Source organism: Pseudorasbora parva, chromosome 3 (genome assembly GCF_024679245.1).
Source record: "Pseudorasbora parva isolate DD20220531a chromosome 3, ASM2467924v1, whole genome shotgun sequence".
Classification (NCBI taxonomy): domain Eukaryota; kingdom Metazoa; phylum Chordata; class Actinopteri; order Cypriniformes; family Gobionidae; genus Pseudorasbora; species Pseudorasbora parva.
In genome coordinates this window covers 31,852,900-31,871,361 of record NC_090174.1, presented here as the reverse complement: position 1 = coordinate 31,871,361, position 18,462 = coordinate 31,852,900, and the positions used below count along the sequence as shown (strand labels likewise).

The following is an 18,462-nucleotide window of genomic DNA, read 5'->3' as shown; positions in this document are numbered from 1 at the left end:
GCGAGCACACCGTTAACATCCCTAGATATTTGTGTGCATGTGGGCCATTGATGTTTATGAACGCTTCCTTTGATAAAATAACCTGTAAAATGTCTGGGAGTTGTGAAAAGGGGAAAAAATTTGACAGACATGTAAAGTTCATTTGTGAGAATTTATGTACTTCAAAAGCTTGAACAAATATAATATTTTTTATTAGCTCTGAGCAAACATTTAGAATCTGCTTTGTTTCAGTGGCTGTTTGATTATAAATGATGGCTCATCTAGTTGAAAAAAACAAAAAAAACAAAAATTTTTTTTAAAGCATTTCAGACCAGTGCATGAATATAAATATCTATATCACATTTTAAAGTTTTATTGCCCAGCTCTAATTTGGACTCATCAGTATTTTTTCAGAGCTCTAGGAATGACCCAGAACAGTCCTCTGTTCAAATGTCCTCTGTTTGCCCTCTTATACACAGCAGAATCAACATTTGTGAACGTCAGCACATCAGGCTGCTGGTGGGGGGATTCCATTTCTGGCTCCATTACTAAAAAGGAGAAGGTGTAAACTTGGGCTAGATCTGCTGGAACATCCCTGTGGACAATGCCATTTGCTAGGGTACTTTTCATTCCTCCAGATTTGTGAATCTTCTAAATTATTCTGAGAGGATGGCATGTAGAGATAAAATGCTGTCATGCTGTTCGATAAAACAGATATCTACACAATATAATAGTCAACATTAGGGCTGCAACAAATGATTATTTTAATAATCGATTAAAGCTACACTGTAACTTTTTTAGTTTATTCCTAGCTAAAATCAATTAGTTCTTTCAAAAATACATGTGCTCATTAATGTATATTTACTTCTTTCAAGTAATAAAGTATTCTCGTAATTTTATAATATGCCATTGAAAATACATACGGGTGAGGGTTCGGATGGCATCGCCATGTTGCTCCTCCATCTTGAAAGTACATTTGCCAAAGTGTGACATACCCGTAAATTCAAGCTTCGCTTTTCGCGTTTTAACACTCTATGGCACTGTGTCGAATGTGAAGAGGGGGATTGCTTGAGGCTGCTATATGATGATGGAGGATCACTCTTATTCTCGAGGATATTTGCCAGAGTCGCCAAGGAAGCGGAAAAGAGAATTAAGACGGCAACGCAACAGGCAAATCAACAAGACAAAAGTAAATATTGGAGTGGCCTTTCCAAGATTTTAAAAAGGACGCCGACGTTGCCTGCTTTCTTCTCGACAGGTAATATTAATTCAGCCTATTTGTGTATATTGGAAGTTTTATTGTTGCTTGGCTAACGTTAATTATATCATGGTGTGCTGTGCATAACACTAGAACGACGTCTAGGATAGTTTCTCTCGCGTCAATGATGAAAAAGTATTGTTTACCTTGTAACATAAATCCATGTTCTATGACGGATAACATGAGATTAATATTTTAATTGCATTATAATTTGTTTGCCTTACGCTAGTGATGTCGTACAATATACAGAATAACGATAGCACTGATAAAAGTTACTTTACTAAGATTAGCTTGCATTCGTCTGGGAACCTGATAGCTGATGTTAGCAATGAAATGGTAAAAAAATAATGAAAACGTAAAACTATTATTCATTTTACATAGATTAATTTGATCATAGACCATTTGGCAAATTAAATAACTGCAAATTATAATAGTTTTCAAAAGTAACCTCATCACTTGAAGCAACACTCACCGAAGAGGTCGAACTGGAAGCCGCTAAATCGGCCACCGTAGGAGTTGAAACAAAATCGAAATTGAGAGGAACAGAAACTATTATTCACTGGATGGTCATATACCTTTTCACCACTAGATGGGGGAAAATATCACACAGTGTAGCTTTAATCTAACAATTATTAGAGCGATTAATCGACTAATTACCGATTGTTTCCATCACCATTGACAACTAATCTGTAAGTTTTGAACGATTATTCAGTTAGTTAAGACATTGAGGTATACGTATTCTAATTATAATATAAAAAAGAAAATCACTTTAGCTTTTTGAAATCGAACTTTGAACCAACTTTCTGTCCAACTCAAATCACACACAAATGCTTTCTATGCATTGTTTAAATATTATTTTCTCTTCCAGCTGAAATTTTTTTTAAATAAAAAATTCAGCTGCAATTCCTCTGACAAAAAAAGTAATCAATAATAGGTGCTGCTTCTCTTAGAACTGAAACAGAAAAACGGGACATTTACTTCAGGACACAAAGAATGCTAAAATATGAATCTGCAAACAATTACTACAAGTATAAAAATTACAATCTTTTTTTTACATGACAATTGAGCTGACAGATTCTCATTCACCTTTTAATTAACAGTATGAAACAGTAACTGACTTGATCCTATCTCCTTTTGTAAGTCGTCATGCATATGGAACTAAATACAGGCAAGTGATAAGACTATAATACCTAATAGTTTTACAATAAGTCCTAAGCTCGACCAAGCTTTATTCTATCCAAAATAAGTCACGTTACTGTAATAATTATTTATACTTTAATCATTAATATTATTAGTATTATTGCCTTCTGTAATAAAGATATTTTCCGCTAATTAGTTAGCTTCACCTGTAAAACTCTCCTCTCACCAGCTCCTCTTGTGCTGGGATGTTTTATCTTTAAGTGCTCCAACATGCATGTGGCGCTCCTGTTAAAATACAGTTGCCCCTTGCATGTATTGCACACGACAACATTTTTGGTTCAAAGTTTTGTGAAACTTTCCCACAATTTGCTTTTCTTCTTCTACTACAATAGCATTTGTAAGGGCTTCATTATCGTCAAATCACGATATTGCAGGCCCTTACATTAGGTCATGTGAGATCAAACGACTACTCAACAACAAAGAAATTTGTCAACAATTTTTTTTTATTGTCGACAATGTCGGCTAATCGTTTCAGCCCTAGTCAACATTTCAAAGATACACTCACTCATACTAACTTTCAAACCAGCCCATGGGAAGTTTAGCTTTTTATTTTTATCCTGTTGGGTTTCATCCTGTTCATCATCCTGTTGAGCATCCTGTTCTTTTCTTCATTTCCATTCTGGTAAGTTTCATCCTGTTTATTTTCTTGCCAACTATATAATTAAAGTCCCTGAGCTTCACCAGAGCATATATCTCAAAGTCTGGTATACCTTTTGATAGAAATGCTCAAATATACCGCTGTTGTATTTTTTAAAAAGCTACAGAGCTCAAACAGAGCTGCCTTATACAAATATTCAAAGTGTTTTCACCTGGCATTGCCATCAGATATTGACTCTTATGAATATAGGGGACCTGCAGGCTCTTTTGATCAACCCTTCTTGTATAGACTTTGCCCTGGGTCTGGTTAAAATCTTGCTGTGACCAAGGCCAGGGTATATTCCTAAGGTCGCTTTGACCCCATTTTGCTTCCGGCAGGAGGTCTTGCATGACTTGAAATTAACCTTGTTTACTTTGTAGCACTGGTGCTTCCAAATTCAAAAAGTTAGGAGCATCAGCAAAAATTTAGGAGCATCACAACTAAAATGTTTATATATTATATTGACACTGCACGTATGAAGTGTATTGAGCATTTGACGAATGAAACGCGCAAGTTGAAAAATCTGAACTTTGCCGGATATTCACGGCACGTTAACCTATTAAGGAGCTTGCTCTGGTAGTGACAACAATGAGGAGAAAATCATATATGGAGGCCTGGAGCTGTACCATACATCTTCTTGCTTTATAGAAACTGGAATGAAAAGGATCTTGCTTGGAAGAAAGTGAGTAAGGAGGTCGGACAATCTTGTAAGTTGTAAAAAACGCTCTTTACTCAATTTGTGCTATACAATACCTGAATTCACCCTATTGAGACTACAAGCTAGTTAAAACCTGCAAATTGAGCTTATTAGCCATGTTTTAAAAAGATACCATGTCAGCCATTTTTCAATGAGACGAGCCGCCTGGCAGAAGCCCCTCCCCGTGATGCGAATTCGCGTCTAGTGTGTGGTGAATGTCGCGCATATGAAGCAAGTAAACTCAAAGGGGCCAACTACGCACGAATAACGCAATTTATTCACTTCATTCGCGTCTGGTGTGAGTGCACCATTACAGTCTGTAACATTAAAAATCAGAAATCGTTCTCGCATTTTGGTGATTCTTCGTTTTTTTTGGTTTGTTTGTTATTGACATTTTAATCAGGCTACTTGTCCAGTCGGCCAAGTAAAATTCTCTTTCCCTTGTCATTTCAAAAATCCTCCTCTCTTCAGCTCTTTACATGTTGCCCGCTTGTTAGCTCCCTGTCACGTGACAGTGGAGCACAGTGAAAGGGAGTGATTGACAGTGTTAGGGGTTAGAGTTAAAGGGGGGGTGAAACACTCAGTTTCAGTCAATCTCATGTCAATCTTGAGTACCTATAGAGTAGTATTGCATCCTTCATATCTCCGAAAAGTCTTTAGTTTTATTATATTTATAAAAGAAAATAGGCTGTTTTCCCGAGTCTTTCCGGAAAAAAACGAGCGGCTGGAGGCGTATCGAGTGGGCGGGGCTAAAGAATGACAATCACGAACAAAGCGGTGACGTCCTCAAGCGTGGAGAAACCCATGGCTATCGATCTCAGCTAATACAGATAATGATCCAGAATCAAATCTGAGGCAGAAATAAATTGAACAGAAGAAACAGCAACATCAGGACGTCCGTCTCTGTGGTATGTACTGTATTTAGGGGCCTGTCAACATTTGTGTGTCTCTACTAGCAGTTTAGGAGGACATGATTTGGTTTATGGACTATTGTATGCGACTAGACCTTAGCAGTAGCAAGCAAAACGGTTTTGGACGTCAGACTAGTGTAACATTATATATAGAACAGCAATGGAGTAACCATTAGCGCATTTGAATGACGAAGCACGCGATCGTGTCGTTTACTCATGTTTACTCATGCGACGAGTCAACAGCACAGACATTTGAAGCAGTTTTACTCACCGGCTGCTTCCAAAGCAGGACCGAACCTTTATCGCTGGGACCGCTCCGTCAAAAACACACTTCTTTGGTATGATTTGGTGTAGTCCTGTGACAGCAGTGGTGTGTAAATCCACTTTGCGATGAGACTGAAGCGATGTTGTGAAGCTTCCCGTCATTTCTGCGTTCAAATCGGTTCAAATGCAGCGCTGCCTTCCCGGAATGCTGTGCTGAAGCGTTGAAGTCGCTCGACGTCACCCATAGGAATAAAGTGGAGCGCGGCGTGCGACTTAAGTGTTCACAGACGACTAGATATGCAGCTGAGACTGTTTACAGGCGTGCATTTCCTCTCTCGCTCTAGTGACGCGCGCACGCACCCTACCGGGAGAAGAGCCCGTACGGCCCATACAAGGACCTTCCATTCTATTAATGTCAAGTAGACCCATACTCGAAAAAAACTATCCGAAACTTGTGAGAAACCGGAAGGAGTATTTTTGACACAGAAATACTCCATCAAACGTCCAACATTAGTTTTTGAAACTTTGTCTATGTTTAGGATGGGAATCCAAGTCTTTAACAGTGTAAAAAGCTCAGTATGCACGAAACAGCATTTCACCCCCCCTTTAATGACCCAAGACCAGTAGTGAAAAATGTTCGCGTCACATACTGATAACGTGCTTTCTCTCAGTAAGGTACAGACATTAGTACATACAATATTCATCTTGATCCTTTAGTGTTTCAGTAAAAGAAAATATAAAATATAATAAATGAAATTAAAGACAAATCCATATTTCATATCTGGAAGCTGGGCTAAGTGAGAAAACACTGTTTCTGGACTCCTGGCATGTTGGGGGTATGTAATACCTCCAAAATCCAAATTCATGACACCTTGTTGCTATCAGGTGTTTAGTGACACATCACACATCTCTAGGCCAGACCCTCAGTCACTCCTGAGAGACCAAATACACACTTTAGAAAACAAGAAACAGTCAGTGTCATGTCAGGTCTTGTCTGTAGTCCCTACCGGCCGTTTTGCTGTAGTTCTTAGAATTTTTTTTTAAAAAAAAAAGCAAATATCTCCCTTTGCTTTAAACTTAGAACATCATAACTTTGTAGATGTTGTTTATGCTCAAACAGCAACATTACACACTAGCTAAAGTTAGAAAAATAAATTGTTTTACTTTTAAGAACTTAAGAGCCCACATCATATGCCACCATCAGCAGACCTCAATGCCACTGAAACTTCCAACATTTTGTATTTCTTACAACACTTTCCTTGCCATGAGCCCTCGTGTGAGGAATCCGAGGCCGCCTTTATTCAGGCAGGAGACAGCTGCATTGTATGTTTTATATGTATGGTGTCCCTTAGGTTAACAGAGTGATGTGTCTCTTGCTACCGTTCTAGATCACAGGAAGAAATTAGTGACAAGTATGTCAGAATAGCACCTGACCAATATCAGTAATAATCCAATGGTTTTATGACCTGACTACACTTCTAATTTCTCATTTAAAAAACTGCTTGCTTACACAACATGTCTTGTCTTGTGATTCAAGACATTTTCAATCAGTGCCTGTGAGGTTTTTTTTTTGTTTTTTTGTTTTTTTACTTCATTGTCCTGCTTGCACAAAAGACAGCTGTGTATGGGTCTGTAGTTCACCCAAAATTGTGATTGTGCTCAACCTCATGTCTTTCCGAAACGTTATGACATGCAAAACAAAAGAAGATATTTTAGATCATGGAAAAACTATTTTAGTACATGTAAAAATCAGTGGTGTCCAAAACAACATTGGAGCCACGAGTTTTATACCAAAAAAAAAATGTGTGTGTTGTGTGTTGTGTGTTGTGTGTTGTGTGTGTTGTGACACAGGTCACACAGGTTTTGATCAACATGGGGGTGAGTAAATCTTGTCATTTTGGGGGTGAAGACACCAATTGTGTGTGACTGTGTCCACATTTCTGCATTTCTGCTCCTCTGGAAGCACTTGGGCTTAAAGATGTGAAGCATGTTAGTTTGAGACTGAACTGTTCTTTGTCTGTATTAGTCATCAGCTGCATGCAACTGCTTTCCTTCCTCAATGATGGTGAACCATGACACACTTTTTGAGCTGCGTCTGAGATATCTATTCTGTGAAGTTTGTTCATTCTTTGTACTTCCACATGGTTAGTGGAACTGTTGCGGGATCTCATGCTGCATATGCAACTCATTGTGAACATGCATGGAATGGTTAAAGCTCTTTCTTTACATTTGTGTAGCCTCCTGAGGTGACCTTGGCTATTTTTTTTAAATTGAAGAATTAGAGATTTCACACAAAGCTGTGTAGCGGAATTTAAGGTGGATGTAAAGGGGATATTTGGTAGAGAGGGCCAGACCGTTGTCTTTTTAGAAGCATTCTGGCTAAGTATTTTTGTATCTGTAGTTCTGGATGTAGAGCACAGAATGGATTAGATACCCATCATGTTTTGCCAAGAAGGCTCTGCCATGCCTCTCCTTTTTGCTGCACACACTGTCATGAACCTGCACATATACTGTGCACTAAAGTGTGAACTTAACCATCTAGTGTATGGGGTTTAGGTTTTGTAATCTGGAATTGGAGATGGAGAGCCTATCCCCTTTGGCTATGTAAGGAAAGCTGCAAGTGTTTGATAGCATGAAGTGTTCAACGTTTCTCACTTCCTTTTTTCGAATAAATACCGGGAATTTAAAATGCCATTTTTCTTGTTGGATTTTTTTTGTGTGAACGACACTACTCACTATTTATACAAGAAAATGACTTGGAGTGCATATTAAGTATGCAAATTGGGACACACCTCTGAATGTGGGTCAACAATTGTGCTAGGTAATAGGGCTATAAAGCATTGCCCAGTCCCTCCATTGAGCACTGCAGAATGCTTTCTGAAAGTTAAATAGTTTTCTTTAAGTGCCACTAAAAGGGAATTACTACAACTTGGTTTCGAAGGTCATGGGGAAGCCTGGGTGGTTTTAAATTTGTTATATGTATATATATATATGTATATGTATATATATATGTATATATATATATATATAACATTAACATTATTATGAACAACTCAGTGATTCACTCATTAAGACGGTCACCTGCTGCCACCTACTAGAGGTTTAGCTTCATGTTTGCACATACTTTCCAACATTTCTTTTTGTCACTTGTAATGAAGCTTGCTTATTAGTGAAAATATTAATATCATGGAATGGTAATTATTGACTTTAGCCTGGATTGATGGCTCTCAATATTGCAATATATATTGTTGGGGGAAAAAATATTGCAATGTAATTTTTTTTTCCAATATCGTGCAGCCCTGCTAAAGACGTCGTTACAATGCCCATCTCACTACAGTGTCTCTACAATAAATTTATGAAGTGACGAGAATTAGTTTATGTACGCAAAAAAACTAAGGTCTAAGTCATGGGCCAATTTCAAAACAAAGATTTGAATGGTTATAAATCAGTTTATCGATTCAGCATTCGGATCGCCAATGTCACGTGATTTCAGCAGATTGGCTGTTTGACACGCGATCCGAATCATGAATTCGGATCATGAATGCTGTGTTTTGAAATTCGCCATCACTATATAAGTCGTTCTTTAGTTTTTTTTGCGCACATAAGCTATTCTCGTTGCTTCATAAAGTGATTGTAGAGCCACTGTAGTGAGATGGGCTTTGTAATGACGTCTTTAGTGCCTTTTAGGGGTCTTGAAAGAGAAAATGACATTGGTGTCAATAAAGGCCTTTCTGAGCCATCAGATTTCAACAAAAATGTCTTCGTGTATAATAAAATAAACGGAGGTCTTACGGGCGTCGAACGACATAAGGGTAAGTAATTTATGACAGAATTTTTATATTTGGGAGAACTAACCCTTTAGATAAAGACAGTGGTCTGTAATTGCTTCTTTTATTTAAAAGCAATAGTCAAACTGAAACCCATACTCTGTCAGCGACCTGAAAAAAGTAGTCCATGCATATATATATATATATATTTTTCTGTCTAGACTACTGTAGTGCACTTTATGTTAGGAGGACGTGTCAAACACACATTGCACTCTTGTAGCTTGTACAAAATGCTGCCGCAAGGTTGATGAATGGTGGAAAAATTACCATGTTACTCCCTTATTAGCATCTTTAGGTTGGCTACTAATACATTTTAGCATACTGCTACATTATAAAACTTTGAAATATATATCTAAAGCACTGCATGTAATGGCGGCAGAATATTTAGTGGAGCTTATTAAGCCCTAAGAGTCTAAGATCAGCAAAAAAAGTTTCTTTTAACTTGACCTTGTGCACGTCAAAAATGAAAGGTGATCGTGCTTTCTCTGTCGCTGGTCCTAGATTGTGGAATAACCTGCGGTTGGATGTTAGATCTTCCATAAATCAAAATATTTTTAAGGACCACTTATCGTATCTGTACTCTCTGCCATTTAGTACATCAGTACATGGATGTTTGTGTTTTGTCTTGTATAGTTGATTTCTTGTTTTACTGCAATGTACAGCACTTTGGATCTACAGTGGTAGTCTGTAAGGTGCTATATAAATAAATAAATGAGCGACAAAGCGACACAATCTCATTCATTTCAATGAGTGGGCGATTTCCAGCGACACGAGCAATAGTGACCTCTGAGGCCAGCATTTGCCCTTTTACTGCAGATTGGAGGCGAGTATGAGGGTGATTGTAAGTAGGGCTGGGCACCAAACGACGATACTTTTATGGTATCGAACAAAAAACTCGAAAAAAATGATTAAGTGGCTGTGTTTGTGGGAGCCTATAGCGTACTTGCATGTAAGGACCTAAGGCACCAGTGATTGGCTGTCCACCACCATGTGACGGGGGGGATTTCTGAAAATACTCGCAGTCACACAACAACACAAGTGTAGTTGTTAACCAAAGGCGGAGTTGTACTCACACTAGGCATTCTGAACCGTGACCGAGTGTGTTTGAGCCCCAAAATCCGGTTCGTTTGAAGAGTGTGAGCGCTCCGTTTCGTGCCCTGGCACGGTTCGATTTGCCGGCCCTGGCCCGCTTGGAAGAGGTGAGCCAGAACGTGGTTCGGTTGGGCTCGAGCGCCCTTCGCATGCAGTGTGATCACTTTCCATGCCAGAACACGGAACAGCTGTACGTGTTATTATATAGCTGTATTATTACAGCTGTAATAATCTTCTGATATGTGCAGTGCAGTCCAGTGAAAATTGCTGCGCGGCATAAATGATATTAGGCAGTCTAGTGAAAGCGCTTTTCTTCTGTTCTTCTTCAAAACAAAAAGTTGCATCATGAATGACTCAAGTGTGCGGCAGTGTGTAAGAAAGTGTTTAAGCGGACTATTGAAGGTCGGCATATGTCACTAGAGAGGTCTGTATCTTCACTAGGCGTTATGACAAAAAAAAAAAAAAACAAAAAAAAAAAATACATATATATATGCTTGATGATAAATATTTCACAATAAGATATTCAAGATTCATTTACAAAATAAACGAATTACATTTTTATGTCAACTTGAAGTATTTTGTAGGCTTTAAACTTCTTTCTGTGTTGAGATCTCCTCTTCAAAGCTGTTTTTCTTTACTTTTCCAGTTCAGGGCGACTAAACAAGCATGAGTTTGTTAGGCAACAAGTGCGGCATTGTGGGTCCTCCTTTGTGTCAGGGCACTCTCTTTCTGCAGACCGCTCCGTGACTCAGCATGCTGTTAATGAGAAAATGCTCACCAGTCATACGTTGCCAGGATTCATTCACCCTGGAACTGATGGGAGAAGTGTTGCGGAGGCACGGTGCCCCTCTCTGCTGCATGCTGCTTCAGAGCCCCTCACCACTGTGTAGGCGGTCAATACTCACATTCATTGAGTTCCACTGAAGCAAGGTGGCTACTGGCTAGATATTAAAAACAATGGCCACATTTTGATGTAGTGCATTTCTACATTTTAAATTCACTCACACTTTTAATTCAAGCTGCTGTTGTTGTTCCATATTGAATCAGTTTTTTTTAACCTTCATTGTTGTTTACAGTTTAGTGCAGGTTCTATGTTTTAGTATCTCTGTGACCTTTACTGGAACTTGCCTGTATTTTCCCTATACAAAGATACACGTTTTGTCTTCAGAAGAGTTGGAATTTAGCACATAAGTTGTAAAAAGTGCTTTTATTGAAGTTGTACAGTGCTTTTTTCACTTAATTTGAGGCTTTTCAGTCCAGTTATGGGAAAAAGCACAGTCATCTTTTTTTTTGTTCCACAGAAAAAAGCCAGTCATACGAGTGTGGAACAATACGAGGTTAAATAAACTTGTCAGAATTTCAATTTCAGGTGAACCAACCGTATAAGGTTGTCTTTCTCCTAAGGCTAACTTTGTTCACAAGCGACTGCCAACAGTGAGCCCATCCCTAACTTGGCTGAAGTCTGCCTCTCTCCATTTATACTTTTTCTCCGGAAAATACATTTTATGTATTGAGCAACTAGGCAATATCAGAGGGCTCACACTGGGAGAAAATCTCCTTGTCTCATACCTGCATTAAACATGAACCAGAATCACAGAAGGTCACAATGATTCCTAAACTCATCTTGGGTTGATTATAAAGTTCAGCATTTTCTGTCCTTCAGTCCACCCATTCAGCAGGGAGCACAAGTATTACAGTTTTAGCTTAGTGAGAGAGAGAAAAAAAAAGTAAAGCAGAATGAAAGAACTCTATTACAAAATATGTCTTCCATTTTCTTCAAAAATGAGACTTGGGCTATTGTAATGGGTTTTAAATTGCTCAGTTCTGACTCTTATTTTTGGTGCACAGTGCTTCCCACAACTGTCTCTGTTGTCAAATGGCAGTGTAGTTGCTGCCAGCGATATCAGCCATTTTGCTTATTTTTAGCATTGTCCCTTTCAAAGGCATTTCAGCATTTTATTGTTTCATTTTAATTTTTTTATTTTTATAAAAATGTATAAACAACAGCTTACTCATTGCAAACGGTTTAAAAAACTTAAGTTTTGTTATACAATTAATTATATAATTAAAATTCTACTTCTCTGAGGAAAGTTGACACTGATGCACCAACAGACTTGTTTTGGGATTTTTGGGAGGAGATTGGAGCTTTAGCTTTAATTTGTACATTTCCATAACTGTTTATTTCACATAGACATGTTTTTCTGTAGTAAACTGTTCTAACAGATACTGCGGGATTGGGGTTTTGATATCGCCGCTTTACTTCCTGCTCTCTAATGTGCAGACTCAGGGTTGAATTATACCTAATACAGTAGCCTTGGATCGCAAATCATATTATTTACATCAAAGATGCTTGTCGTCACATTTTTAGATCACAATACCTCAATATAACATTTAACTGCTTAATGTTTATCACAGGTCAAACTGCTCATTCAGATAGTTGACCAGATAGTTTGCTGACCAGATAAACATCTGAACTAACCTTGTGTGTGTGTTTGTGTATTCAGGAGGTTTCTCCATGGTGTTTTTGGCCCGCACGCACAGCGGTGTAAGATGTGCCCTGAAAAGGATGTATGTGAACAATATCCACGATCTGAACATCTTTAAGCGGGAGATCACAATCATGGTGAGTCAAGCAGAGATGTGTTTTTGGAAGAAGTACATCAGTACATCACATACATAAAATCTTTCTTATGTCCCCATAGAAAGAGTTGTCGGGCCACAAGAACATTGTGCGGTATCTGGACTCAACCACTAGTGCAGTGGGAGACAGTGTATGGGAGGTTCTGATTCTGATGGAGTATTGCAAGGGTAATACAGCTTTAATGCATACTAAACTATGGTCATTATACAATCTAAAGTTATCTCTGTGTCCTTGTGTGATTTTAATTTTCCTGAAATACAAGCTCATACTTGCATCACATATATCCACCTGACTGTTGTTCGACTTTAATATTAATATTAAAGTAAAATACCTTTACAACTGTAAATACAAAGAAATACAAAAATACATGTTTAAATTTGTTTACCTTTTCTGATTTTTACATTTAATTTTGGAGGTAGCTGTTTTAGAGAACTGTTAACAGAACTGAACGTCCTGCAATTTCCTGTATTTCTGAATATGACTAGTTCTTGGTTCCCAATTTTAGTAATGAATTGCTTTGATGCCTTGAAATGTATATGTAAGATGTTCTTATTTAGATGATTATTACTGGTTTCTGCAAGCAACTGAAGTTAGACATAAATACGTTATTGCTATTGTTAACAAAAACAAACTATTAAAAACTGTTTTTGTTGTTGATTGAAATAAAATATAATTTGCATGTTTGATGAGAAACTTAAACTAAGAATTTTTTTTTTTTTAAATGTTTAAATTGTAGTGGCAAAATGTCTCAAACTAAAATAAAATAAATTAAAACTAGAAATAGAAAAAATGACAAAAGTACATACAAAAATACTCAAACTTACACTAAAAATAAAATGATAAAAAATAAAAGCAAATTCAAGATATTAATAAACACTCTAATAATATATAATTAATACAAAAATAACACTGAACAAATCTGGATTAAAGGGATTATGTAAAACCTTGTTGATGTTCCTAATCTGATCCTACTTTGTTGACCTAATTAATGTGTGCCATCTAGCTGGTCAGGTGGTGAAGCAGATGAACCAACGGCTGCACGTAGGATTCACTGAAGAGGAGGTGCTCAACATATTCTGTGATGCCTGTGAAGCTGTTGCCAGACTCCACCAGTGTAAAACTCCAATCATCCACAGAGACCTGAAGGTACAGCACAGTCACTGATTTAGCAAGTCAACTACAGGATACTTCTTTGTTCCAGTTCCAGATGTATATAAACAGGGCTTGACATTTAACACTCACCAATTGTGGGTGGATTTCAGCAGTGGCGCGTAACACAGTCACTTCTGTTCACTTTCAATATAATATATTAGTGGTGTAATGATGCACTCGTCATGATTCGATACAAAACGTGATACTGAATCTGTTCAGAACATTTGGATTTGTTACATGTTGACAGAATTTACATTTTTGAGTGAAATATACCCTATAAATACATCTATAAAGCTGAGCCTTGGATAAATCTAACTCTGTCGCAAATCATATAGTTTACATAAACCTCTTATTTCTATCTCGATGTAGCAAAGCATTGTTAGACCCCTATAATATATATACATTTTTTACTTCTGCACTTCTGCATTAAAAAGGCAGAAGAAAAAATAATAAAGTGCAATGTAGTGTTGTTTAAAATAACATGTAGTTTTTCAATACATATTCAAAAATATACATTTTTTTATCCATATCAATACTGAAATATCTGAAATGCTTCCAATACTCATTTTCCACAAAACAGCTGCGCTTTCTCACTTTCTCATCTCTCCCTCAGCGAGTTATGTAGTTGACACACAAACCCGCCTCCACTCACTCATTTGTTTCACTTGCTCTCACAAAATAATGTCAAAATTTGAGTATTCACATAAACAGTTATGTTTTAAGTGAATGTAAACCGTTGAGAAAGAAAACGAATGTGTAACAGTATAATGGATCCACGTGTCAGATTTTAAGGTGACAGCATCAAGATGTTTGGTCTGGAAACTCACCATAGACAGGGCTCAATCTGAGGGGCGGGATAAACGGTTGTCTTTCAAACTCCCTCTGCACGCGATAGGATAGCGCTACACCAACCAGAGCAACGAAGGTGAAACAGAGCTCGCTGACTGATTAAACATTCACCGTATCCGGTCGGCTAAACTCCGGCTAAACATCTTCCCTTTTTAAGAATGACTTCAGTGCCGTTCTTTGTTCTTTTCTCAGAGAAAAGCTTAACTCCAAGTCTTCCAGAATCGCAGTCAACGCTGATTCGAAAGACCGCCGCCGTTTACTAGAAGCACGCAAACGCAACTCGGCCGTCGTCATTATGACCCCGCCCGCCGACCCTATACACGATGTGATTGGCCCGTCCAGATTGTGAGGAATACAGCTCAGAAGGGTATTGAGAGTTCCTAGACGACACTTGCGGGCAGATTAAATTTGCTGCCGCTAGGGTGCGTCTAGATTTCTAGGCTAGCCTATTTTATAGTACCTCTTGCCAAATTATGAGATGATAATAAAAAAAAGGCAGTTTTTTCCCCATGGTATCATTGTCAAAATTGTGGCCAGTGAAAATGCTGAATGTCTAGTAAATTTAAAAAACCATTAGTCAAAGTGGCTGGTAAGCAAAAAAAAAAAAAAATGATATAATTGGGTATAATTTGTATGGAGTTGATTCGCAGCCATTTAAATTAGTCTAAAGCTGTAGACACAAGCACTGACATGTCTTTGCTATCATCTACATGTGTGTGATTTCATAAATCTTGGAAAGAAATATAAGGCACTCTGACTGATTACTGATTCTCTTTTGTCTGACTGTGTTTGACTAGCTGAAAGGGTAATTTTAGGACACTCCTTCTTAGTTTAGGAAACCATGTCCTCACCTTACCAGTTCAGCACAGTGATACCAGACATGATCTTTCAAACCAATTACGCTCACAAACATTATTAGTGTCAAGCATTAGTAAAGCCCAGGCAAAGACGGGCATGCTATGCTGTGTCTGTAAAAAACAGCAGTGCTTGAAAGAAACAAGGCTGCCCTTTTGGCAGAAAAGTGTGGGAACAGGCCAATGATGCCATTCAAACGAACCCTTTTTCCCACCAGTCAAAACCAATCACAGTCTAAAATAATTGGGAAATTATTGAACACTGAAGCGGAAAAAAATTCATTTGTTTACTCGTTTATCATAGAGGGGCTTCTTCATGCAGGGATGTTGTTTTTCATTTAACAATGGGTTGAGGACCACTGGTGGTCAAGCTCCAAAAAGGACATTTAAAATACTATAAGAATAGTCCATTCCAGTCTTCATTCAAGACATGATTGTGTGAGAAATTTTGGATTTTTTTTTTGTTAATATAATTCTATTTTTTAGTATAACAGTGTTGAAATACAAATAAGGCAGGATCTCATGATTGTCCACTTCATTCCAGTAAACATTTGTTATATTACTGAATATGTATTTAACATGTTCTCAATGAAGTAGTTGCAACTGGTTTACTTCCTCGTTTTATGTATTTTAAATACTAACCCATTTAATCTCACAGGTTACATTTGTGACCAATTTAGTTTGAAGTGTCTGACAGGAATTGAGATAATTTGCACAGCACTGTCAATCATAAAAAGTGCAGACTGTCATGATTTAATGTAAACATTTGGATGGTGTTAGTAGCCACATGATTAGAGCTGTTTAGTAAGTAAATAAGTAAGTACATTTTATTAATAAAGTACATTTAAATTCAGCTTACACTGACCAAAGTGCTGTACAAAACATTTATAAAAATAAATTAAAATTAAAATAATAAGAACAAAATAAAAATTTAAATTAGAAAACAGTTACTAATCCAAAAACGAATAAGTAGTTTATTTAAAGAAGAATCTTTAAAAATGATGTCTGTGTCACAGCTGGCAGAAAGTTATTGACATCTGTTGAATTTTGGCATGCAGAATGTGCTGAGAATGTTATTGTGCTTGAAAAACATCAGTACCAATATTAACATGATTAAAATGTCATTCCTCTCCTGCCTTTGTCTCTTGACTGTTGGAATTTACAGTAGTTGGATCTATTAACAAAGATCACTAACAAATTTGTATTTACAGCTAGAAAACCTCCTCTTGAATGACCAGGGAAACTACGTCTTGTGTGATTTTGGAAGTGCCACACACAAAGTTCTGCTTCCACATAAAGATGGTATCGCTGCTGTGGAGGATGAGATCAAGAAGTAAGACTTTTGACAATACAGTGGGGAGTTCTGAATTACAGGGGGATTTACAAATAGTACTTTAACTTTTTTGTATAATATTTTTGCATATTATTTTTATTAATAATAAATTATAATATATATATATATATATATATATATATATATATATATATATATATATATATATATATATATATATATATATAATAAACAATTTTATTTATTTATTTTTACTTGCGCTGATTGTGTAATTTGGGAAAACATCAAGCACGAGGACTTGAGGAGGATTATTATTATTACACAGCTCTTTGGACAACTTGATTCTCATTGGACTCATTCTGCGGTCAAATATGCGGTCAAATATAACCCTCGTCTGTATATTTCATTTACTTCTAAGCCAGTATTATGTCTTTAGTATTCATTATTGCCGGTGACATGTGTTGCATAATTATTAATTACTAAGCTAGTATTACTGTTGAAATTACATTACTTCATAGTTCATCAAATGACAAATTAAATTGAACCGACAGACTACTGTGCTAGCCTTTTTAGTAGGACACCAAAATAAACAAGATTTGTGCATTTTGTTTGTTCTATTGTCGTGTATGATTTATTGTGCATCTAACAGTACATAATATGGTAAATGTGGTATCCTAATTATAACAAAAAAACATTGCAACATTTTTCGCAAATTTCTGGAAATTACCACCACAACAAAATTATGTCATTTTGATCGCAAAAATCTAAAAATATATATATCGCAAAATCCTGGAGGGACTGATTGTAGTGGACAAAATAACAGAAAATGTCTGTTGCCTCCGAGCAGTGGTTGAAGCTTGTATGTTCAGTGAATTTATGTTGTGTCCATGTAATATAAAGAAATGTTTAAAATGTGTTAAGCTTGCTGGATGATGTAATTTCTTGTTACTAGTTCTGGTGCCAGGGAGTTGATGCGTTTAATCCTTCCATTGTGTTCATTCTTCTCTGCTTAGGTACACGACTCTGTCATACCGCGCCCCAGAGATGATTAACTTATACCAAGGGAAAGCCATCACCACAAAGGCTGATATCTGGGTAGGCACTGAACTCACACATACACACTGTATAATCTCTCCCTCTCCCTCTCCCTCACCTCCACCCACTCATTCTCTTTCAGTCCCTCTTTCATTCCCTCCAATGTCAATCTCCAATACATAAACAAGCTGGAGAGCTGGTTTGGTCAGACTGACACAGCAGACTCAGATGAGAAACCGGTTTCCTCCATAAAAGAGGGCTCTCAGGGGTGTGCTTTACAGCTATCATTGAAATTGTTTTAAAGTGGATCCTTTTGTTGATGTTTTCTTTTGCATCATGAAACATTGAGGCATGTATCAAGGTGCACTGGTGTAGAAATTAGTAGATTTTAAGTTATTCTGTAACAGATGCAATCAGACACATTTCAGACATGTTTACAAGAGCTGGGGAGCTGTTATGTGCATGTGGGCCTGATGGAAAGCAGTAAAGAAAAGAGTTTCCTGATTTCTGGCAGTGTTGTAAAGACAGGAATGAGGGCCTCATGAAGGCAAACTTCCTCTTTAACTTGACATGCTGTAAAAGTCTAGCCTCATTTCACAGCTCTTCCTTCCAATCAAATGCTGGACTGAATAGAAAAGAAATGGTCTGCCCTCAGTTCCTATGAACATCCTTCAGTGGAAAGTTCACATTTGTGATAAATTTCACCAGTGCAGATTGTAGCAGTTCACGGTCGTCGTGTCAGAACTTGCTCTGTTAGGAAGAGGAAATGTAT

The 18,462-nt window shown here is 37.3% G+C and overlaps 1 protein-coding gene across 3 annotated transcripts in view; it reads left to right on the top strand.

Moving 5' to 3' along the window:
• Nucleotides 1-18,462, top strand: part of bmp2k (BMP2 inducible kinase) — a 48,678-nt gene that overhangs the window by 12,749 nt on the left and 17,467 nt on the right. For all 3 annotated transcript variants that reach the window (XM_067438428.1, XM_067438427.1, XM_067438426.1), the window contains exons 2-6: nt 12,370-12,488; nt 12,568-12,673; nt 13,510-13,652; nt 16,573-16,694; nt 17,669-17,750. In XM_067438428.1, coding sequence (XP_067294529.1) covers nt 12,370-12,488; nt 12,568-12,673; nt 13,510-13,652; nt 16,573-16,694; nt 17,669-17,750 — 572 coding nt within the window. The remainder of the gene's footprint in view (nt 1-12,369; nt 12,489-12,567; nt 12,674-13,509; nt 13,653-16,572; nt 16,695-17,668; nt 17,751-18,462) is intronic.